Raw genomic sequence first — 23,688 nt, 5'->3', positions numbered from 1 at the left:
ATTGTGTGCTAAATAAAGCAGCATTTCTCCTTCATGTTTTGTGTGCAGCTGTGGCCATATTTCAAGAGTAGGAATTATCTTTTTGTTCTGCTGTTTTTATGCATCGTCATTTGCATCTGACATCTTGCAAAGTTTGTCTCATAATTAACAGGTGAGCTTTTTCTAGGAGTTTGCTTGACCTAGCAGTGTGGCTCTTGGAAAGCTTTATGAAAATCTAAATTAAGACTCAGAAAATGTCTTTTATTAAATACATTATTTGAATTACTAGCAAAAATGATTTTCTTTCTTTCACACACATTTGTGTCAGTTTTAGAGATAAATCATTCCTTTTTCCTCTTCCCAATTAGATGCGACAGTGTAGAGCTTGATGATGAAATAAGAATTCAGATAGGGAAGAACAGTGAGTCGGAATCCTGTAAGAAGTTGGAGATCTTTTCATACACTCTGAAAGTAAGCCGCTTTCTTTTCACTTTGTCATTCCTGACAAGTTGTTTAAATCAACAGGATTTACTGCACTAGGGTACTTCCCTCATTGCGTAAATGATGGAATAAATACTCTATTACCTTCTCGCTATGCAATTGCTTTTTGTTATTACCAAAAGCATTTGCAGGAGCTTTCCCAACTGTGAGGCTTTACTGTGAGTTCGAAGTTGTCCCAAAAAACCCGATCCAAAATGGATTTTTGGATTTTGAAAGATCCGATGCAAAAAGGATTTTTTTAAAAAAACCCGGATATAAGTTGGGGTACACTCTAATGCCCGATGAAAAACCTGAATTGTGTGTGAAGTGCTCCCTGTTGGCTCTCAGGGACTTCAGGGTAAATCTGGCCGATATGTGAATGCACACTTCCATTCTGGAGGAGATGCAAACCAAAAGCCGGGTGTGAAAAACTTCCAGGAGATGGTGCTAGTTTTCAGCATTTTAACACATGCCTACACTGGTGTCTTTCGTGTGGCACAGTTGTACATCAGTTTTACATTAGACTGCTTTGTAGTTGTCCTATGAGGTTTATGATCAAAGCCAAATGCCCCAAATGAACAAATCTGTATAATTGACAGGGTATATTGCATTTCATGTTTTGGGAATGAAGCCAGTGTTGAGTTGTTGTGCACCACATTATCTCTTGCTTTAAATGTATGGAGCATGTCACACCTTTCTTTGACAGCAGAGTTGCAGAAAGGAGAGATGTAGGTGAAGCCTTGAAGTTGATTTTGGAATCGGAGTTATTCAATGTGGCATCCCAACTGGCTGGGCTGTCCTCCATGTTGGCGAGGAAGTCTCTGACATGCCTCTTCTTGCTGCAGAGGTGTGATCTGGCCACTTTAGTATAAGAATAATCCCATATGTTCCTCATTCATACCCCTCAACCTCAAAATACAAAAGAAGTCAGTAATTCCCAAGAATGAGGAACTTAACAAACTGACATGTGGAGCACAAATAGAAAACATGTATGTTCCCTGTTAATTGGCTTCAAGTGCCATATTGTGAATAACAAGCAATGTATTGCTTGTAATTAAAAAAAATCTTGGAGGATTTTCTTGGAGAGCCTCAAATCAGCATAATCCGCAGACCAGTGTTATGTACTTGACTTACATTATTTGAGTTTTTCACATTGTTATGTTTTTCGTGTGTCTATGATTTTTAAATCCATTTCTTTTTCAGTGGAATCTATAAAGAAAGAAAAGAAAAGTGCAAAAAACTATTGGAAAAAACCTGTAATGCAACAGAAATATATGGAAAAATAGTTTTATAAATTGCAAGAGCTACTTTATGCCTGTGTTTTGAAGTACACAGATCAGATTTTGAATACCACCACACACCCTATCCCTTAAAAAAAAAAAAAAAGGAGTCAAATCTTGGAGTCAAATCTTGACCCCACCAAAACAAAAAACAAAAAATCCCCATAAAGCTGAACTAACTGTATGGTTTAAAGCACAAAAATATAGGTAATTTCTTGAAAATGCTCAGTTGCCATAAAAGAAAAGCAAATACTACTTGCTACATGCTGAGGTCATTCACACAATCAAAAACTGTATCTACCCAGGTTTGGGAGCTGTGTGTGCTCCCAGTTTTTGGTGGGGTGTAAGCAAGGTGGAAAACCTGGGTAGAAGTAATTGTGTGGAAACAAAGTAGGAGGAAAAACTGGGTAGCTTTCCTCCTATTTGGCTTCCACACAATCACACAATCAAAGTAGGAGGTTTTCCTCCTACTTTACTTCCACACAATTGGAAATTTGGAGTACACACAGCTCCCAAACCTGGGCAAAACCTGGTTTTCAGTTGTGTAAATGACCTCTCTGTATTTTGAGGATAAGATGTGGTGCTTTTATCTGAACCTCTTTGTATTTATCCTGAGGTTCTGTATACAACTTCTCAAGAAGCTGTTTGAGAACACAGTGGGTCTGCGTGCCTTTCTAAAATGTTTACAAAATTTAAAACAGAGAATTCAGATGACATCCCGTAAACTGACATATTGTAACCCAAGGCTCTTGCAAGACTGTTTTCAGGACTTACGTGTAAACAAATTCCCTCTGCTTCCTTCCCGTTGTTTTTTTTTTAATAAAAACCAGGAGATCTTAATAGGGGAAATAAAACTAAGCTTAAAAGATACCACATGACTGAGATCTGCTGTGAGAACTCAACAAAACTGTGAACATCTGCTTTATGCACCAGTTATTGCATCTGTAATTTTTAACTGTGTTGTGAAATCTTAGTCCTTTCTTGGGACACAGTGATCATAATTATCTTTATATTAACCCCCCTGTGTAACTTCAAGGGAATTTTCAATGTCACTATCAACCTTGTGTGAGCAAAAAGGCATTTGAATGCTAAGGTCGTCTTCTTTAAGAAGGTCCCAAACTATATTAGAGGATGTAGTGTCTAATAAAAAAGAATATTTTTGCCCAGATGAGGTTTGATTCCTTCTTGACATACCCAGTTAAAGTTTCTTGGGTTGGGTTGGGTCTGTTCTGTTGTGCATCTGAGACCCCCAGAAATACTAAAGCTGGAAACTTTATAAAACCAACAGTTAAGGAACAGATTTGTCCTTATATCTATACAGGCACATAGCAAAAATATTCTTAATTGGTTCCTTTTTCTAGAGCAAAGGTGGGCAGACTTAAGGCTTCTGGAAGCTATTTTTCTTTTTCTTTTTCTTTTTGCCAGAAGCTTGGAAGCTACCAGCACACAACTGTAGCTTGGGAAGGTAGAGCCAGCCACAAAATGGCAGCTTGAACAAAAATGTACGTCAACAAAACAGGGAATCTTAACATCAAATTCCAGAATTCTAGGGGAATTTGGCTGCATGACAGGAGTGGAGCAAGAAGCGCTGTTGTGTGGGCTAATAAACTTAAGAAAAATTAATGGGAGAGAACAAGTAAAAGCTACCCTGAGCAATCAAAAAGAGAAAGATTAAAATACCCCCACTTAAGCCAGCCAGTCCAATCTGAAGTATTATCTGGAAGGGGAAAAAGGGAGGGAGAAGCAAGCCCAAGAATCTGGAGAGCTACTTTAGATAATCCTGGGGGCTGCCAATAACTCCTGAGGTACCTTATGCCCACCCCATTCTAGATTGCCCTCTGCTTTACAGTAGAAGATCTGAGATGGACTATTCTGCAATCAATGTTCTGGCTACGATCAAAGGGAGGATCAGTTGTAAGCACTGCAGGATCTGCTTTCAACCATATCATTTTGCACCACACATCTTAAGCTCTGTATATAAAGATGCTTGCAAATATGATATATTTAGTAACATCTTATTAACTGCTGAGACAAGGCTGGTCAGCTGAACTTGCATTTTAACAGGCAATAGAGAAACAGGCCTTTGGAAAAGATCTACATTTAGACAGTCTGATTCCCCTGCCTTTGGGAAACTGTGGGCCCAGAGCTTGAATTATGGGAGAAAAGTAGGGGGCCCGTAATGAAATCCACAAACCACAAATTCACAGAGAGCCAGCGTGGTGTAGTGGTTAGAGTGCTGGACTAGGACCGGGGAGACCCGAATTCAAATCCCCATTCAGCCATAAAACTAGCTGGGTGACTCTGGGCCAGTCACTTCTCTCTCAGCCTAACCTACTTCACAGGGTTGTTGTGAAAGATAAACTCAAGTATGTAGTACACCGCTCTGGGCTCCTTGGAGGAAGAGCGGGATATAAATGTAAAATAATAATAATAATAATAATAATAAAAATCCTCCTTCCTCTAATTCTAGCCAGATCATGGGCTCCCATAGCCTTCTGTTGTACACTCCCTAGCGAAGTGTGTAATCACATTGTGGTGGGTGTTGATGAGATGTGATTTATGTCCACAGCTCTGGATCACATACCCTTCAAACATAGGAGGGCCAATGCAAAAAGTAGGCTCTGTGCTCTTTGTTTTCACAAAACATTTCTTGCACCAGTTCTTCTGTCAGTTTCCCAGAGGTGCTTATCATCATTGCCTTAGTCCTACAACTTTAAGCCAGAGTCAACTACATTTTAAAAAAAAATCAACTCTGTTTGAGATAGGGATGTGCTCGAAACATGATTCAGCATCCGAATCAAAGCACAATCCCTTTAAAACTGAGGGCTTATGCAGCCCCTTTAATACAGAGGAGAGTAGGTCCATACCTGCTCCACCTCTACTTGCCACCACTTCCATAATTGCGGCACCCCCCCCCCGGCTATGATTGTGTGCCGGTGGGGCATCTCCCAGTTGCCCCTGCATGATGCTGGCACGCACATGGCCTCCATGCATGTGCAGTGGCCATTTGTGTGGTCAGCAACCATGTATGCTCAGGTCCATACCTGCTCCTCCTCCATGTTAAAGTGGCTGTGTAAGCCCTTGGTTTTAAAGGGATTGTGTTGCATTTCAGATGCTGAATTTTATTTCGAGCACATCCCTGGTTTAAGAAAGGGATGTGGATTTCTGGGGAGAAAGTGAATAAGAAAGAGAAATGACTGAGAAATTCTGGAAGTAGAAGGAAGAAATTCAGTGCAAACATGATAATGAAAGGCAGGACCCAGCTTGTAGAGATGAAAGGAGAGAAAGATGAACTTGGGCTCCCATCCCAAAAGACTACGAAGATCACGGATTCTGTTTGGAACACAGTATATGTACTTTGGAAAGGATTCTTGAAAGGGAACATAAATTGTTTCATGAGTTCACTGAGCACTTTGATGTGGCTGTTTGCATTTCATGTGAACTTGGGCAGAGGGCGGATATATCTTCCTAGGTCACTGATTCTGGAGCCTGCCAGGACAAGATTGTTGCCTGCATTTTGTTTTATGGAGATTTTCCCTCACCTGCAAGCATATACAGCAATGCACAACTTGCTGTTCTAGATACAGTTGAAAAGTGAGGCAACATCAAAATGGAATATTAGAGTCACATGCGAGTGGATATAATTTACATAGGTTCTAAGCATTCTGAACATTATTTTAGCTCAGTTGAAAAATCATTCTGTAAATTCCAAACTGAAAAATATTACTGCCATTTTAAAAAATCAGGCTTCTTTTCTCAACTAGATCTAGAATTGTCTAAGCACCTGTTCTCAGTGTTACAACTATTATCACTCCCAAGACAAAAATCAGACCGTTTAATGAATTGTGTCCCGAACTACTTGTAAGTCATAACAGTTTCCAGTGAATCGAGAAATGGCTTGGAATACCTATGATTGATTTACAAATACATCAAGAAAAGTATTTCTTAAAGTTGGTATGGTCACTTCCACATTAGCTTTTTTCTCCAGAATGGACACCATTAATTCACTCAGTTTTTATGGAGAGTCGGCCAATGTAGCTGCCAAATCATTGTATGATTTCAGTGTTGTCTGTGTTGTCTTCTGGTCTTTCTTCAGACCTAATTTCTGGGGATATTTTTAAAATCACAGTTGCAGCATCTGCCTGTCCAGTATAAGAACATAAGAAAAGCCCTGCTGGATCAGACCAAAGGCCCATCTAGACCAGCATCCTGCTTCATACTGTGGCCAACTAGGTGTGTCTGGGAAGCCTGCAAGTGAGAAAAGACAGCAACTGTTTGTTCCCTAGCACCTGGTGTTCCCTAGTACCTCATGGCAGTGGTATAGCCACTATTGAACATGGGGAGACAAATGTCCCTAGGCCACCGGGGCTGCTGGGGGTGTGTGTCTTGGCCCCCTGAGCACACAGCCAGTGAAGCAGCCACTCTCTGGCTGGGAGTGGGTGATGGATGGTACTACCATGTTTCAATGCTGGCCATGGCCCTTACACTGGCATCAGAAGCATATCGATGCAAGGGCTGTGGCTGGCATTGAGGAATGCATGCATCGCCCATTGCTTGCCCTTCTTCCAGTTGGCGAGCAGTTCCTTCACTAGTTGGGCACTTCCTTTCTTTGTTACTATTCAAAGTACCACAGGATTCTTAGTTGTGTTGTCTGAAACCAGTTAACATGGCTACCTCTCTGGAAATTGTCATTATTCTGTGAAACACTAGGAAAAAAATTATACCTTGGTAGATTGTGGGCAGTTTTACATGACCTCAGGCAAATCTGTAATTGGGTTAAATCGTTGGTAAAATGTAAGTGACCGAGAGTGTGTGTTCCTGGAGGATGTGACGTCCAAACCTGCCCAACAACAGTTTCTGATATTCTCTCCCTGACGTTTGTAAACCAGATTTGGGCAGAGAATATCAGAGAATATTTGTCCCTGCTAACTGCGCAAAGAGGCACCGTTTACCGTGGTGATTATCTTTATTTAGCAGGGGGGAGAGTAACTGGCCCTATCCACCCCCAGCACAGTACTTCCAGTGACTGTTGCTGGTGTCTATCTTCTTTTTTGTTTTTAGAATGTGAGCCCTTTCGGGACAGGGAGCCATCTTATTTATTTATTATTTCTCTGTGTAAACCGCCCTGAGCCATTTTTGGTAGGGCGGTATAGAAATCGAATTCATCATCATCATCATCATCATCATCATCAGACAAAAAGCATGGGAACTGGATCTGAGTGGGTTCGTACTCAAGTTCCCATACCTACCGGGAGTTTATGCTCTCAGTTGTCGACATTTTATTGACATGTCCACCACTTACAGACTTGTTGGTGTTCATGTGAAGCTGCCCTATATCTACCCATGTCATATTCCACTTTCTCATATGGCTGGCCACTCTGAGAAACCATTTGCTAGACTAGACAGACCTTTGGCCTGATCCAGCAGGGGCCTTCTTTTGTCTTTTAACCACAACAGAGGCACAGATAATATTCTTACACATGATCCCTTTAGAGATATTACACAGTAATCTTACAGAAAGGAAGCTCTACTCTTAACTGATTATGGGATTTCATTGTTGTGTAATTGACATTTGGAAATTGTTAATCTCTTAGCCTCAGCACGTTAGCGATAGTACAGAGATAGTAATACTGGTCCTTTTTAAAAGGTTCTGGTAAGGATTAAACACAAAATATATGTGGAACTCTCTGAAGATTTTGCCATTTATTTTTAACACTCCAGTGTTGTATCAGTGGATTCCACATCACTCTCACACCTCCAATAGAAGAATGTCACTGTATTTTTGTCGCAGAGTGCTACATATTTTTAACTTAGATGGCCAGCCTCATTATCCTATTTCCAAGGTGGACTTTCCTGTCATATGATTGTTTGGGTAACAAGAACATGTTTTTCTTTAATCACCCTCTCATTCTTAACATATTTTTCTCAAGTGAAATATTTCACAATCTTGCAGTTTCATCAGCAACGCACTTGTGTGAATTTTTTTAACCCTCCAGTTATGCTTACAAACATGTAAAGCAATGGTGAATGTACCATTTCACATCCTTGTTCCAGTATTTTGACTTCGAGTGGATAAGCACAGACTCTAAACTGTAAATTCACTCCCATACCTTTGCTGGGGATTCCTTGCATGCTTTTATAGCAACCAGGTTATTAGACATAATGAGATAATCTAGTGCATACTTAAATCTAAGGAACTCAGTGTGGTTTAAGGCTACATAACTCTATGCTGAATTGTGGAAAGGAAGTGGTGCTTCTTAGTAAATTCACCTCCCTCAGAAATGTGCAAAATTTTAATGCTGAATAACTAAATACCATTCACAATATAGCATGCCAACAGAGTGGATTTCCATCCATATTCTAATAGAAGTCAAATGCTGTCACTGTTCCCTTTATCTTTATTCTATTGTTTCAATTTTCTGTCCAGTTAATGGCAGCTCCTCAGACATTAACTAAATGGACAGGAAATTGAAAAGGTAGAATACAGATAAAGGAAGCGGTGACAATATTTGACTTCTATAAGAATATGAATGGAATATGACATGCCTAAGCTAAACTGAGCAGGCAAGGATGGATAATGAGAGGTGTGTGTGTGTGTGTGTCTTTATTAATATATTGCTATTCCTCCAAGGAGCCCAGAGTGGTGTACAAGTTTATGATTATCTTCACAACAACCCTGTGAGATAGATTAGGCTGAGAGAGAAATGGCTGGCCCAGAGTCACTCACTGAGTTTCATGGCTGAATGGTGATTTAAACTCAAGTCTCCCCAGTTCTAGTCCAACATTCTATTCACTACCCTACAATTATGTTAACTCTGCAACATCCAGACTAAGTTAATCATGACTGAGCATCATTTAAATTAACAATTTAGAAATTAATAAGAAATTAGTAATGACTAACTTACCTCATTAATTTCAGTGGTGCTTAGTAATGACTAATTACTCTGGACATTGTCCACTATTCCTCTCCACTCACAGCGGATAAGATAAGCAGTAGTATCATTTTAAATGCATTCTAGTTTTTCTTGGTTATAGGCATATTGCATTAAACATGTACAGTGAAGTGAAGAACATCAGCTGATATGCACACCTGCACTGCACTGGTGCAACCATGGTGGACATGCAGACTAAAGCTGTGTCGTAGTGTGAGGGGGAAGCTGTGGTTTTCAACAATCTCCCCTTTCCTCGGTAGCCCACTATGTCCCCAAAGATTTCACAGCGCCCTTCCCCCATATTTAATGGAGCAGATCAACTTTGTCCCCAGACAAGTTCGCTTGTGCACAATAGCTGCAATGCATCTACTATTTCACCCATGCAAATCTCACTCATTCCAGTAGGCTTACAGTGGAACAGTGTTCGTTAACTTCAGTTATTTCCTAGTGTCTGCTAGGAGTAAGGCCCATGTACCTTGGAGAACTGGCCCCACTGAATGACCAAAGAATACCATAGGAGAAACAATTCAGGTTTGTGGGTTCTTTGCTCTTTCTGAGCAGACTTAGTAAATTTAATGATGGGAATTTTGAATAACAGTCAAAATATTGTACTGAACTGAATGTGGGCCGAGAAAAACTGAGGAAAGGCTTTCAGGATATGTTCCAGAATACCTTAAAGTTTAATCCTGCTCAAATTTGAAGTGCTGTTGTTTGTGGGAAGTTCTGTGTCATCCATGTTAAGCGTGGGTTTCTACAGTAAATGCATTGTTTAGTCATTTAGTGATCAAGCAGGATGTCTGAAATTCAGCTATAGAAAAGTCCAGTGTTTCACCAATTTCACCTGAAAGGGGCATAAAAGCAGGGGATTTCACAAAGTATATATGATCTGCATTTTGGTGCATTATATACAATTGCTTAATATACAGTGTCACATAACTGAAAAAAATGGGAATATCATCCTTTAAAAAATTGTTATTATCACTGACTACTAAGCATGCTTACTGGTGAGTATGTTCCATTAGTTTCAAAAGATCAGACTTTTCTTCTTCTCTCCACTAAATTGCTCTATTTCATTTGATCTCTCATTTTTGGACAAAAGTCTATTAGAATGAAAAAGGCCAGCTTAAGTAAAATGCAAAGTTTTGAAAATGCATAGCATTTCTGACCACATATGACTAGCAATAACATCACAGTGTGTTAATATTTCAGAATATACAGTGGCACATATCTAGACATATGCCTTGCGAATTCACTTCAGTTACTGTCTTACTAACACTTCCACAAAAATCCTAAGAAGAGATGAAATCTGTTCAGTCCAGGATGTTTAACTTTTTATGGGACAAAAAATTCCACACCCAGTTTGTAAGGGACAAAAAACCTAGGTTTGGGTGCTTCATGGTACACAATGTTCCTCATCCTGGGCATTTCCTTCCCCATTGCTTTTACAAGCATTACTCTCATTCTACATAAAGTATGACTCACTTATTTCACAGTCACAGCCAAATATACAGTATGTCTTAATATCCTATCAACATTTTTCTCTGTACATGCAAGGAAACAGAGGGTAAAAATTCAGTAGGAAATGGTTATCAGTGGCTTGGGGAAAAAATGTAATTCTCCTAGTGACACTTACTGAAAAGTTTACTCTTCCTTTTCTTATCTGCCTAGCTTCCCCCTCTCAAAAGAGAATAGGGAGACAACAGGGAAACAGCAGTTTACATACCGCACCAGACAGACGGCTATCTTCTCACGTTAATCACAGGCTGCATACTTGAGACATTCTGGGAAGCCCCTGTTAGGAAAGGGAAATGATTCAAATACACCGCCTCCTGTATTCCACACACAGTCGGAGAAGTTATCCGTGAAGTTTTTGAGACCCAAGTCTTCGTGCACTTACGTTCTACCTTGAACAAGTCTGTCGCACAATGTATGTGATTTATTTGCTTTGTCTGCTTTAAAGGCCTTCAGTAAAAGCAGCACCCTAGGGTATTCTGGACAGATGCAAGTTGGCATGGAAAGCAAGGAAACTTCTGGCAGTCTGTCAGAGGTAAGTGGGAGCAGTGGCTGGAGGTACATGTCTGTGGCATTTGGATCCTTTCATATTGTGCTAGGACAAGGAGTTGCCTCATTGTCCAAAAAGTGTTAATATATTATGTGCTAATATACCAATATAAATCATGAAATGGTGACATTAGTTTAAATTCAGTGTTTTATCATACTTCTAAAAAAGATTTGTTAGGGAGAAGAAAAATTGCAAAAGCCAACAAATGAACAAACAAAACCCATGCTATTAAGTTTTTAAGGTAGCATTTTTCTTTTAAATAATACCAGTTGACTTTTCAGATCCCCCCCCCCCTTTTCACTTCAATATTGCTTAAATGTGAATTTATTTCTCAGCCAGAAAAACCTTTACAGGTGTGATTGCAAGCATGGAACTTATTCTTTACCCAACAAAGTCATATTAAATTGGTTTAAATCACAGAGGTCATTCACACAAGTTAAAACTGTGTTCTACCCAGGTTTGGAAGTTCCCAATTTTCAGTTGTGTGGGTGCAAACAACTAGGTTAGGAGGAGGGAAAAGTGATTATGTGAAAGCAAGGTAAGAGCTTTTCCTCCTACCTTGCTTCCACACAATCACTTTCCCCTCCTCCTACCTAGTTATTTGCACCCACACAACTGGGAGCACACACAGCTTCCAAACCTGGGTAGAACACAGTTTTCACTTGTGTGAATGACCTCAAAGTGTTTGATCATGAGTTCCTTGCAGCTTTGGCTTATACTATTTTTAATTAAATAATAATACCAATAATTATTATTAAACCAAAGCAAAAGAAGCATAAATACTGTTTAATAATATTATTTTAATAGTATTATTAAACCAAAGCAAAAGAAGCATAATAGGAGCAATTGAAATGCCAGAAAATAGTGAGCTTTCAGGTGAATCAGAATTCTTTGAACTCAGTTTTAATAGCTACTGAGATCACAATCAAAAACTGTTCTACCAGCTCCTGGGTTTGGGAGCTGTGTGTGTGCTCCCAATTTTCAGTTGTGTTGAAGCAAGGTAAGAGGAAAACCTGGGTAGAAGGGACTTGTGTGGAAGCAAGTTCAGAGGAAAAGCTACCTAGGTTTCCTTCAACCTTGCTTCCACACAATCACTTCTATCAAGATGTTCCTCTTACCTTGCTTCCACACAACTGAAAATTGAGAGGAGTCGGACACACAGCTCCCAAACCTGGGTACAACACAGTTTCTGATTGTGTGATTGAACCCATTGGATTACTACTGCTTTGGGGTTTTTCCTAATGGACTAACACCACTTCCCCCCATATTTTAATTACATATTTGCCAGAGTCACCCTTCTGATTGCCCCCTAAATTTAAAATAAGAGTTTGGTAACTCTATATATGTAATGTGGACCTTTTGTCTTTGAATGAATGTGTTGATGTTTCCTTAATTAAATGGGGAAAATCATGATAATTTATTGTCACTTGTGGATTTTAATTATATTTTGTGATCATACACTCATGCACCATATTCTGATGACAACTTCCCTACCAGCTTTTTTAGTGGTGGGGGAAGTACCAAAGAAATAGTACTATGTAGGGCAAATTCTGTTAAGATAACATTGCTTGATCTCTGCCATGTGTGAGTGTTGTGTTTTGCAGGTGACTTGCATATGGTGAACTCACAAGTAGGAATGTGCACGAACCGGGGTTCGTGCAATGATTCGGAGCTGAACCGGTTCAGTGCTGCCAGGGTGGTGGTGAGCGGTATCTTTAAAAAGGAGGAGAATAGGTCCTTACCTGATCTCCGCCACCACATGCAGCTTCCTGCTACAACGGCGCTCCCCCCAAGAACCTGTGTGTGGCACCAGGTCACACATGGCATTGATGCATGCATGGAGCCATTTGCATGGTCAGCATAGTGTTGCTGCCCATACAAATGGCACCCGTGCATGCGCGGACTCCATGTGCATCCCGGTGCTGCGTGCGGCTTCTTGGTGGGTGGAGGGGGTGCCATCACAGCAAGAAGCTTCATGCAGCAGTGGAGAGCAGGAAAGGACCTGCACTAAGCCTTTTTAAAGATCCTGCTTGCCACTTCCCCGGGTGCTGCTGAACCTGTGAACAAACCTCGGTTTGTGTACATCCCTAATCACAGGACTGAGATTTAACACATTCTTGATCAACTTGATCCTTCCTCTTATTTCAGCTATTTTTCTCTTTTACATATTTTTTAATATTTCTTTGATCTTTTGGACTTTTTCTCTTGACTTCAAGTCAGCTGTTGCTCAACCTTTTTAAAAAAAAGTTATCTTTTTTTACAAAGCTTTCCCAAATTTTCCCCCAATCTCCTCGTTGGGCAAAAACATGTTGCTTCTAAATTTATGGAGTGCGCATTGCACTGCAGACATATCAACTTTTATGGAGTAGGTTGTGCTTGCACAATGCTTATAATTTCTCTTGTCTCATAAAGTCTTATCAGACTTTTATCCTAATCAATCTGGTTTTTGTCCTTTCTACTAAACTGAAAAGCTTTGACTTCTATTACTGACTTCTTTCTTTTGTGTAAACATCACTGACTGTTTTCAGTTCCCTTATTGTTGAATATTTCTTCCAATATTTCCATTTGATACAATTGATTATACAATTATTTTGTCATCTTTGCATAAACCTAGTTTCCAAGATCTTATTCTTGCATTGTTTTCTTATCAGTCCAACCATTCTTACTGCGTTTCTATCAACAGGTCCTTCTCAGTCTCATTTCCTCAATCTTTTAAAGTTTGCAGGTTTCTGTATTGGGACCCTCTATTCTTTTTACTCTTTAGCGGTTTACAGTTATTGTAAACTGCCCTGACACATAAGTTTTGGACGGTATACAAATATGTTAATTAAATGAATGAATGAATAAAATCTATTGCCACATGAACCTCTTAAGGTGTTTTCTTGGGTGGGGGGGGGTATCAATTATCATTTTTATGCTGCTGATTTATGATTATCGTTTCCAGTTTCTGTTCTTGCCCCATTGTCAATTGCTAATCTTTCTGCCTGCCTTGCTTCTGGTTTCTCACTTTCTCAAGCTTTTGGAGGAACTAAAGCAAATTAAAAAAAAACATACAAAGGCAAGTAGAACAAGTTGTTCTAGTTAGAACTAATCTGCCTACTTTTCTTTCACTATCACTAAAACTGTACCAAGTTGGGTCCAAATCAGTTCTCATTTGCACCTCAAATGTTCATGTGTCCCCCATCTTGAATCAGGCTGGTTGACATCATTACAAACTATGCCCTTGAGCCATCTCTATGTGTCCCTTCAACTGTACAAAATTTGGTTCAAATTGGTTAATCCATAAGTTAGTCCATTTGTGCCTCAAATGTTCAAATGTCCACCATCTTGAACTGGGGTAGATTAAATTATCACAAACTGTGCCATTGAGGTGTTCCTATGAGTCCCTACAACTGCACCCAATTTGGTTCATATTGGTCCAGGCATTGCGAAGTAGATGGGGATCTGCGTGCGTGCGTGCGTGCGTGTGCAGACACAAACACACACACTGCTGGGTAACCTCATAGCCTACTGGAAAGTAGGCTAAATAAGAACGTTAGTAGATTTGATCATAGTATGTTGCAGCATTGTTCAGTCTATTTTGGTAAATTGTAGAGAAGGCTCTAATAATTTTATAATTAAATGGGACTCTTGCATTATGATAGATGTATCTCTTTTTTCTTTACAGATAAGTCTACATAATGTTGAACTGACTGTAAAGAGCTATATTTTCAACATAAGTTTTTAATTGCTGAATAGCTCAGTGTGAAATATATAAATCATTTTTGTCTGAAGGAGAGTCCCTGGCTTTGATTTTTTTTTTTAAACTGTTCACATTAAAACATTCATGCAACATGTCATACTTTATGTCATACATGAAGTAGAACTTTAATATCTCCCACTTTGAGAAGACACACAAGCTCCCTTGATACAACAGATAACAATTAGAACAATAATGCAGTAGAGCCCTGAGGGATCAAGCCAAAAGACCATCCATCCAGTCCAGCATCCCACTTCCAACAGTGGCCAGTCATATGCCTCTGGAAAGCCCACAAGTTAGTATTCTGGTGTTTTTGAATCTGGAGCCTAACAACCAGAGGTGCTGTTAGGCCCAGACCTTGGGGCACAGGTCCATGGCCTTGGCAGCCTCCCTTTCCTGGAGGGCTCCAGCCTCCTTGCCCTGCAGTCAACGTGGGCTCTGCCATGTCTTCTCTGCACCCCGCACACCAGCAGCATGAGGCTGGACACCACGGAGAGGGTTGTCTGGCCACTGGGAAGCTCGTGCATGCTGGGTCAGGTTGTCTGTTACCGCTCCCCCCACCCACCTATCAGCTGTTTTGGGGTGGGTGGGTGGAGGTTCCAGAGGCCTCTCTGCTGGCCTCCCTGAAGCTCTCCAGATGGGCTGGCAGGTTACCTGTAGGCAGCAGAGAAGAAATGAGGCAGGATGGCCAGTTCTGGCTGTCCACCAGAGCACTGTACACACCCTCTGCCCTGCCCTGTCAATGCCTACGGGTATGCTAAGCATGTGCCTACCTGCTCTTCAGAGTCAGCAATTGAAATTATGGGATTTCCCTTTTGTGGTTATTACCCCATTTTGTATATTTATGGAATGGCATGCCATAGGGTTTTGATATTGGACAAAGATGTAGGGCAGGTTGAGAGTGCTCTGTAGATGTAATTTGAAGTGGATTGGTCACTCTTGATTTTAAAAAATTTTTAATTAAAAAAATTAAAAAGTCCTATAAGTTGCTTGTTTCATAGCAGAGATTACAAACACTTCTGGAACTGAAGCCTCCTCACCCCCGACCATCATTCCACCTGCACATGGAGGAGGCTGCCCTTTGCCTTCATAAAAAAGGGTAAAGCATCTCTCTTTTTAACCTACCCTTTAGATCTCTTGGAATGGCTTAGCATAGGGCTTTGATATTGAGCACAGATCTAGGGCAGAGTGGGATGCTAAGCTCTATATATTTAATTTGAAGTGGATTGGTTAATTATTTAATTTTTAATCCCCCCCCCCACTGCAGTAAAGCTGCCAGAGTTATCTTTATCCATAGAGTACTTCACACCTAGTGGCCGTGGAGCTAATTGTTAATGTCTGAATTTTAAAAAACCCTATATATTTTTAAATAAATGCACTATGCTCAAGTTAGTTTACAATCCAGCAGGACTGAGAGAGAACTGTGAAGCAAGAGGCATGTGCTGTGGTTTTAACTTTGTTTCCTTACCAATGCACTATATGTCCAACCTGGTTTGTGATCCAGGTGTGTGTTTGGACTGTTAAGCAAGGGACACATGTTTTGTCCCAGTTGGTTTGTGAATGGTCAAGAATCCATTGGGGGCTGTGCTGTCATTTTTTTCTTTTTCTTTTTTACTTTTTACAAATGCACTCTGGCCCAGACCTGTGGATTTGTCGTGAATGATCAAGAACCTGTGTGGATTCTTTGTGGGGTTGTGTAGTGTGTCCCCCCCGCAAATGCACTCTAGTCCACACCTGTGAGATTGTGATGAATGATCAAGAAGGTGTTTGGATCCTTCAGGTGTTCAGCAAGTGGGAGAAGCTGGCTGAGGCAGAGTGCTCTGTATGCTGCTGCCTCAGTTTGTGCCTTCCTTCCTGTTCCTGCCTGCCCATGCCAATGGGAAGCTGTGTGAAATCATGGTCTGTTTGCATGCATAAGTAGAGGATGCTTCTTTTGCAAGGGCCCCCCTCAGTAACTTACTAGGTCCAGGCTCCAAAATCACCTAGCTGCACCCCTGCTAACAGCCACTGATAGAACTATCCTACATGAATGTGTGCTTTTTGAACATTTTCTTGCTTCTTTTCATGAAAAAGTGTTGGGTTTTGTTAATGTTAGGGATAACAAATATGTATCATTGGGTTAGGCAGTATATATATATATATTTCCTATTCCATAACTGCTGCTGTATGCTCTATAAACTACGTAACAGACACCTTATCTGTTCTTTTTTTAAGTTATACTTTTTAGGGATCTTCTAATTTGTCTCTTGATTTCAGAGAGCTTTGCATAATTCAGTGGCAAACAATATAAGTTAGTAAAATGCTCTTTGATCATATCTTATGATGCAATGTAAGTAGATTTGTGTTTGACTCAACTAATTTTTGTTTTCATAGCATACATTGACAAAAAAGAATATATCAACAGATATGCTGGAACAACAGATTATATCACTGGAAAAACAGAGACAAGAGGTAATTTTAAGCATCCGCTTTGCACTCTCAGGCAGACACACAATGCAATTACATTAGAATAATTGGGTATAAACTTATGGAGAGATTCTCCGGAACATATTTGCCCCCAAACAGCAACCAGTTTTTCTGTGTGCAATGGTATTTTCCATTGTAGAACAGTGGTTCAGCACATGCAGATCTTTGGATACTGCTGCCCACTTGAGAATACATGCAATATTTTTAAGAGTGCCAAGGAAAGCAGTATGCAAGTTATTTGTTTGTTTGTTTGTTTGTTCGATTTCTAGACCACCCTTACAGAATAGTTAGGAGCAAAGCTCCAGAATAACTGGCAATAATATCTCATAAGTAGCTAGTCAAATTGCAGTCAAGCATGTGCAGTGTGAAAGCTGAGCTCCAGTATTTTCTGTGATATTGCAAGAGATCTAGGAACATAACTATCTGAAAGGTGGATCCATAATGGCAGCAATAATCTTAGACAAAGAGGTTATTCCCACAATCACTGGAAACTAGGCTAAGGGAGCCCAGTCTGGTTTCCAGTGATCGTTGGAACCACTGGGCTTACGGGCAAGCCCGGTGGTTCCACGGCAGCTAGCCCACCTAACAATCCCTCTCCTTAAATGAGGATAACAGAGTGAACGCTCTAGGACAGGCATCCCCAAACTGCGGCCCTCCAGATGTTGCTGAACTACAACTCCCAGCATCCCTAGACACAATTTTTTGTGGCTGGGTATGCTGGAAGTTGTAGTTCAGCAACATCTGGAGGGCCACAGTTTGGGGATACCTGCTCTAGGAGGAGGGAGAAGTGATTATGTGGGAGACGGGAGCTGAGTAGGGCAGCTTTTCCTCCTACCTTGATCAAATGCTAGGCATGAAAACTGGGTCTTTCAAGAGCTAGCAACTGCAGCTGTTGGTGTCCTCTATTGTTGTGCCTAGTCATTCCACTATACATGGGCAAAAAAGGCAAAAGAAGCAACCACTAGATATGCTTCCAGCTATCTTCAGAGAAGTAAAAACCTGGGCCTCAGCAAAGGTATTTAAAAACCCAGTCAGACCAAGCTAATGCTCATTCTGACTCTAATCTGCAAAGGCCAAGGATTTCCATTTACACACAATAGTCCCAGGTTACAGGTTATAGCCCCCAAATCTGCTTGAAATTTTTATTCTAAGCAAACCTTGGTTCCATTTTAGTGGAGTTTCCTCACACAGTCATCCCAGGTCTGGTTCCCTTGTAGGGATAATGTCAGCATTTCCAAAACTGCATATATTGATTCCCTGCTCACTTTCTATATGATAACTGCAATCCCCACTTCGTTTTCCAGTTTACATAACCTCATTGATGAGGATTGCTTCTAGAGTTGTATGTTGGCCAATGCAGATTACTGTTTTCTGCTGTAGGGAACCATGGTTAATCTTGGTTCTCTTATGTGTGGATCCTATCATATGTGTTGCTGAAACATGAGTGTGTGCATGCGTGTGAGCACATGTTATATTTTTAAGGATACATGCAACATGTTTTAGATATACACTCTACAAACTTATATTTGAAGTGACCTTGTACTCAGTTGGACTTTCTAAAGTTATGCTAGTCGGACTAGTTTCATGTTTTGAAAAACATTCTGTTGGAATATTTACGTAACCTGTCATGATGGGAAAGAGGTGCACATTTAATGTTCTTGTGAACTAAGTGAACTTTCACAGGTACACAAGGGAAATATGTGCATCTTTAAAATCCCTATAGGGAGTTTTGAGTTTAATATTTGCATTGCTACGGTATTAATGCTGAGTCACGGGCTACTCCCTCACTAGTTATTTGTCTTGTATTGCGAAGCCTGTGTTGATTTCTCTATCTTTTCACCTCTACTGCAAGGAAATAAAATGTTCGTAAGCCTGCTGTACAGTAAATCAGTCATAGATAATGTTATGAAGAGACTGGAAGTAACCTAGAAAGCCTTAAATGAGGCCTCCATAATTTAGAGGACATTCCCCCCCACCCCCTTATATCCCTTTTGGCTCTAAGAAAATGCAAAGAGTGAGGCTCTGTAGAAAGGTAGAGGCATTTAATGATTGTTCACACTAGTTGTGACTCTCCCATGTTTAGAAGTTCATTAAACTGTAGCCCAGAATATGGCTGTTCACACAACCAAATACAAGGTAGGACAAGTGTCCTACCCAGGTTTGAGAGCTGTGCACTTTCCAATTTTTGGTTGTATGGGAGTGAACAATTAGGTAGGAGGAGGGAGAACTGACTGTGTGGGAAATGGGCTGGGTGAGACAGGTTTTCCTCCTACTTGGTCAAGTGCTGAGTATGAAGGCTGGGTAAGATGGCACTGTCCTAGCCAGCTCCTGCCTCCCACACATGGCCAATAAGCAACAGAAAACCAAGTGACAGCAAAATAATAATCATATTAACAATCCACAGCACAATACTTTTGACATATTCAGAGCAGCTGAAGAAAAACCCCAACAAAATCAGATAGATGGCCAAATAAAAATTTATATTACATCCAAATGGATTAGTAAAAATATCCACATCTTTGCCTAATGATGAACTATGGCAAAAGATGGAGTGAGCGAGAAAAAAAAGAATCTCTCTGGGTGGGAACTCCTATAATCTGGGTGTCACTGCTGAGACTTTCCTTTCCCTTATGCCCACAAACTGTATTTCAGACTGTGGCAGGATCCTCAGGAGGGCCTCCTCAGTCAATCAGATGGTATGGATGAAGGTGATCCATGAGGTATCCAGGTCCCAAATTGTTTAGGACACCAACACCTTTAATTGTGTCTGAAAAGAGCTGGCAACTAGTGAAGCTGATAAAAGAATAGAGTAAAATTCTCCACAGTGAAGCAAGGATTTGGTGGCCATGATTGAGCTGTGGGTATTTTTTACTAATATATTTGGATGTATTATAAATTAAAACTTAACATTTTGCTATTTTTTAATGATACCTGTTAGGAGGTAGGGCAAACTTCTAAAATAATATGTTGCCTCAAAGATTAAATCAAAGACTGCTGTAAAGTATTAAGAATAATATGAAAATAGTGTTCCTAAGTTTATTCATTAATTGTTTCAGCTTTTGACAGTGAACAATCAATGGGATGAACAATTCAGGCGGATGAAGCAGCACTATGAAAAAAAGGTAAGACCCCTGAATATTCTAGTAGAGCAAGACAGAGAGGCTGTTCTCACGTGCAGGTAAAACCGGGCTAGGGAAGCCCAGTCTGGTTTTGCCTGTGCATGAGAACTGCAGGGAGCCATGTGGCTCCTGGTAGTGACATGGTGGCAAACCCACAAGGGAGTCCCAGCTGTTAGCCCGGGTTAAGGGCACAAATGCACCATTAGCCTGGGCGGCTAACTGATCATGTGTTGGTGCCATGCGGCACCCACATACCATCAGCCTACCGTCTGGTGTTGACAGACTCCCCATAATGCACCATGCACTCATGTGGTGCATTATCGGAGTTCTGGGGGCCTCCCGGCCCCCAAACCTCCCTGCTGCCGGCAGAAGCCAACAATCATATGGGTAGGAGATCTGCCTGCCCAGCAACAAGGCGAGGATTGTCTGTGAGGGGAGGTAAGCTTTTCGAGGATTCCTCTCCTCACCCCTTCAAGCCCTTCTCATGGATTGTGAGAAAGCGTTCAGAGAGTGCTTGTCCTCTTTTTGAATGTTACATGCTTATATTTCTCTTGCATTCATTGAAAAACACAATTGTATATGTACCCTCTACTTAGAGGTTCTGCCTTAGCAACTATTTGTGGAGGTTGCTTTATAAAATACATCCTTCCTTACAATCTTGCTGTCACCAATTATTCCTAAACTCTGAACTTTTAAATCCTTTTAAATCCACTTTGATAGAATGGGATGAGACTTAAACATAGGAAAGAACCAATACAAGGTGTATTTTACACTAGAAGGGAGTGACTTTTATTTTGTAAAAATACTTCTAAGAATAAAAGAGTAACTGTAAAAGGATAAAGGTGCAGTTCTTGAAATATATAGATGTCTGCTGCAAAAGAGCAGTGGCTAGAATCCTGTCACAAATAACTCCCCCAGTTAATTTAAATTGCAAACTTCCATAGATCAACTCCTCCATAGCAGTCACTCATGTACACAGGCACTAGAACATAGGAAGCTGCCATATACTGAGTCAGACCATTGGTCCATCTAGCTCAGTATTGTCTACACAGACTGGCAGCGGCTTCTCCAAGGGTGCAGGCAGGAACCTCTCTCAGCCCTATTTTGGAGATGCTGCCAGCGAGGGAACTTGGAACCTTCTGCTCTTCCCAGAGCGGCCCCATCCCCTGAGGGGAATATCTTACAGTGCTCACACTTCTAGCCTCCCATTCATATGTAACCAGGGAGGACCCTGCTTAGCTAAGGGGACAAGTCATGCTTCTCCTGGCTTATATGTTCCATGATACAGATTGTATTCAGTCTAAAGTTTCCCCCATCCTCTTGCCAGTGCCAAGTGAAGCCTTCCTCTCCCTTACTGGTCTACCTGCCTACAAGTTATCTCACAATTCCTTCTCTCTTGCTTTGCCTCACAATTTCTCCTTCCAGTTTCTCAGCCTCAGTCTTCTACAACCATCTTCCCTGAGCAAACCGACTGTCTTTGCTTTCTGTATTAAGTAAACTTAACTGCTTTCTCTCTCTTGACCCCTTTTAGGCTCCAGCACCCCACTCCCCGTCCACAATTCTTGATATGCCAACTGCATAGCAACAGTATCCATTGGTGCTGCTTAGCAACAGAGTTGCCTCTGTCGCCAATAGAGGGCATTAGCCTCTCTGAACAGCACCAGGGATATAGCACTGTTGGAGGCAGCCCTCCGTTTGCCACTGGGTGCCCTGAGTGCAGGTGTCTGGAGGGGGCAAGGGAGCCCCCAGGCAGCCCCTGGATACAGGTGGCTGGTGGACATTTGTCCCCCCCCACCCATTCAATGGTGGTTATACCCCTGAATAGCACAAAACAGTGGCTGACATCCTGACTAAATGTAGAGGAAGTTCAATTGAAAAGAAAAGGAGAAATTAGACATGCCTAATTTGTCCTTTTAATTTCAGTGGGATTTCCTTGAGTAAATTTAACCAGGATGTTAGCCAGCACACAAAACTACATATCCTTATTGAGGCTGCATTCTCACAATCACAAGGATCCTGGTTAAAAAGTAAATCATGATCAGCGAGCCCTGCAAAGCTGATTGGGGGAACCCAGAATTTCTGGGCAATCCTGGTCAAACCTCTGCTGCTAAACCTTGTTTAACAAGGACTGCCCAGAAATTCTGAGCTCTTAAAGTCAGTTCTGCAGGGCTCAGTGATCCTGGTTAACTCTTTATCCAGGTTCACCATGTTTGTGTGAATGCAGCCTGCGTTTACTCTGAGGTATAAAGCTAAGAATTTATCCCAGAATACCCTTTTAAAAGGAAAGTGATTTGCCACAACCTTCTTTCTAGATTTCATCATTCCAATGAACCTTAAAACAGCTCTGTAAGATAGGTCAGTGTTACCTTCATACTGCAGGTGGGAACAGTGGTGGCTGGTGGTTCCTGGGACTGGCGGGGTGGGGGGTTGCTAGGCAGGGCAGGTGATGGGTGGAGCCAAAGCTAGTGAGGGTTGAAGCCAAGTGTGGGCAGAGATGGAGCCAGGACTAGGCAGGTGCCTACACTGTCAAAGTGTAGATTTGAAGCTTATGAGTGGGATCAAAATACAAATACACAAACAAGCACACAAATCTCAGTTGCTCATCATCTTCATTCTGAAGACACCAGGGCAGCTCTGTCTGCTTGATTATTTAAAAAATGAATACTACTAATAAACAATCAGAAAGAACTCCGAGCCTGAGTGGTACAGTGGTTAGTGTGCTGGACCAGCCTGGAGAAATCCAAGTTCAAGTCCCCATTCAGCCATGAAACTCACCGGGTGACTCTGGGACAGTCACTTATGTCTTAGCATGACCGTAGCTTCTTGGAGGAAGCACAGGCTGTAAGTGTAAAAGTAAATAAATCTATATAAGCCACAGGTAAAGTAAATACCAGCTACAAAAGTGAAGAACAAATACATTCTGAAGTTATAAGGCAGCTCTACCTACTTATTTCAAAAATGCATACATAAATAAAAGAAAAACCACAGGTTTTTCAATGATCCTTACTGCAGCTATGAACCATCGCTTGTAATTTAGAGGACACCATGGGAAGCAAAATGCATGGGGACACCCTACTCCATGCCAGCTGAACAGCTGGGTGCCACTCTCTGCCCACCTTCGGTGCCCACAACTTAGCCTAGGTGTCCATTTTAGCAAGCAACAAATGTTTTAGATAGAGATCACTTCCTTAATCCTTGCCCAGAGAACCATAACACCCAGTGGACATTTTAATTTATTTTCATTGTTAAATTTTTATACCACCCATCATTAAAACCAACTTAAGGAGGTATACAGAACATTTAAAACAATATAAAACTATAAAATAGTTACACAATTAAAATATTAAATAGGAATATATAAATACAATTCTAATTAAAAGTTTTTAAAACATACACAATGTTACAGATACTGGCCACAATCCAGAGAAAAACCTGGTTAGCTCTCTGCATAGCAAATGGATTTTTAAAAATTATTTACCTTCTAACAGAATCCATTCCTTCTGTACACCACACCCACAAGGAAAGCCACTTCTGCAATTATGTGAAAAGCAGTTTGGACTCAGAAATCCATGCATATGCCCTAAAATAAATTTCTGGCTTCTTATGCCTGTTTCTAATCTAATTAGTCCAG

General features: G+C 40.9%; 1 protein-coding gene and 1 long non-coding RNA gene across 6 annotated transcripts in view; one reads left to right on the top strand and one right to left on the bottom strand.

Annotated features, from left to right (window-relative positions):
* Nucleotides 1-225: 225 nt before the first annotated feature.
* The window catches only part of LOC128325628 (uncharacterized), a 58,652-nt gene continuing 35,189 nt past the window's right edge, over nt 226-23,688 (bottom strand). For 2 of the 3 annotated variants that reach the window (XR_008307522.1, XR_008307521.1), the window contains 4 exons: nt 22,833-22,896; nt 10,395-10,463; nt 9,674-9,771; nt 226-1,668 (listed from right to left, as the gene is read on the bottom strand). This is a non-coding gene — a long non-coding RNA (uncharacterized LOC128325628). Of the gene's footprint in view, nt 1,669-9,673; nt 9,772-10,394; nt 10,464-22,423; nt 22,469-22,832; nt 22,897-23,688 lie in introns of those variants that run through there. The other variant, XR_008307523.1, reaches the window with a different exon arrangement.
* TNIP3 (TNFAIP3 interacting protein 3) overlaps nt 9,083-23,688 on the top strand; it is a 66,531-nt gene continuing 51,925 nt past the window's right edge. Inside the window, exons 1-4 of one of the 3 annotated variants that reach the window (XR_008307520.1) lie at nt 9,083-9,202; nt 10,632-10,718; nt 16,846-16,923; nt 19,995-20,060. Coding sequence is in view for 2 of the 3 variants with exons in the window: in XM_053251217.1 (XP_053107192.1) it covers nt 10,671-10,718; nt 16,846-16,923; nt 19,995-20,060 (192 nt within the window). In the remaining variant the exon portion in view is untranslated. Of the gene's footprint in view, nt 9,203-10,493; nt 10,719-16,845; nt 16,924-19,994; nt 20,061-23,688 lie in introns of those variants that run through there. The other 2 variants (XM_053251217.1, XM_053251218.1) reach the window with 2 other exon arrangements.

This window comes from Hemicordylus capensis, chromosome 5 (assembly GCF_027244095.1).
Source record: "Hemicordylus capensis ecotype Gifberg chromosome 5, rHemCap1.1.pri, whole genome shotgun sequence".
Taxonomy (NCBI): Eukaryota; Metazoa; Chordata; class Lepidosauria; order Squamata; family Cordylidae; genus Hemicordylus; species Hemicordylus capensis.
Note: the sequence above shows the minus strand (reverse complement) of the source record. Positions and strands in the feature narration are given on the sequence as shown.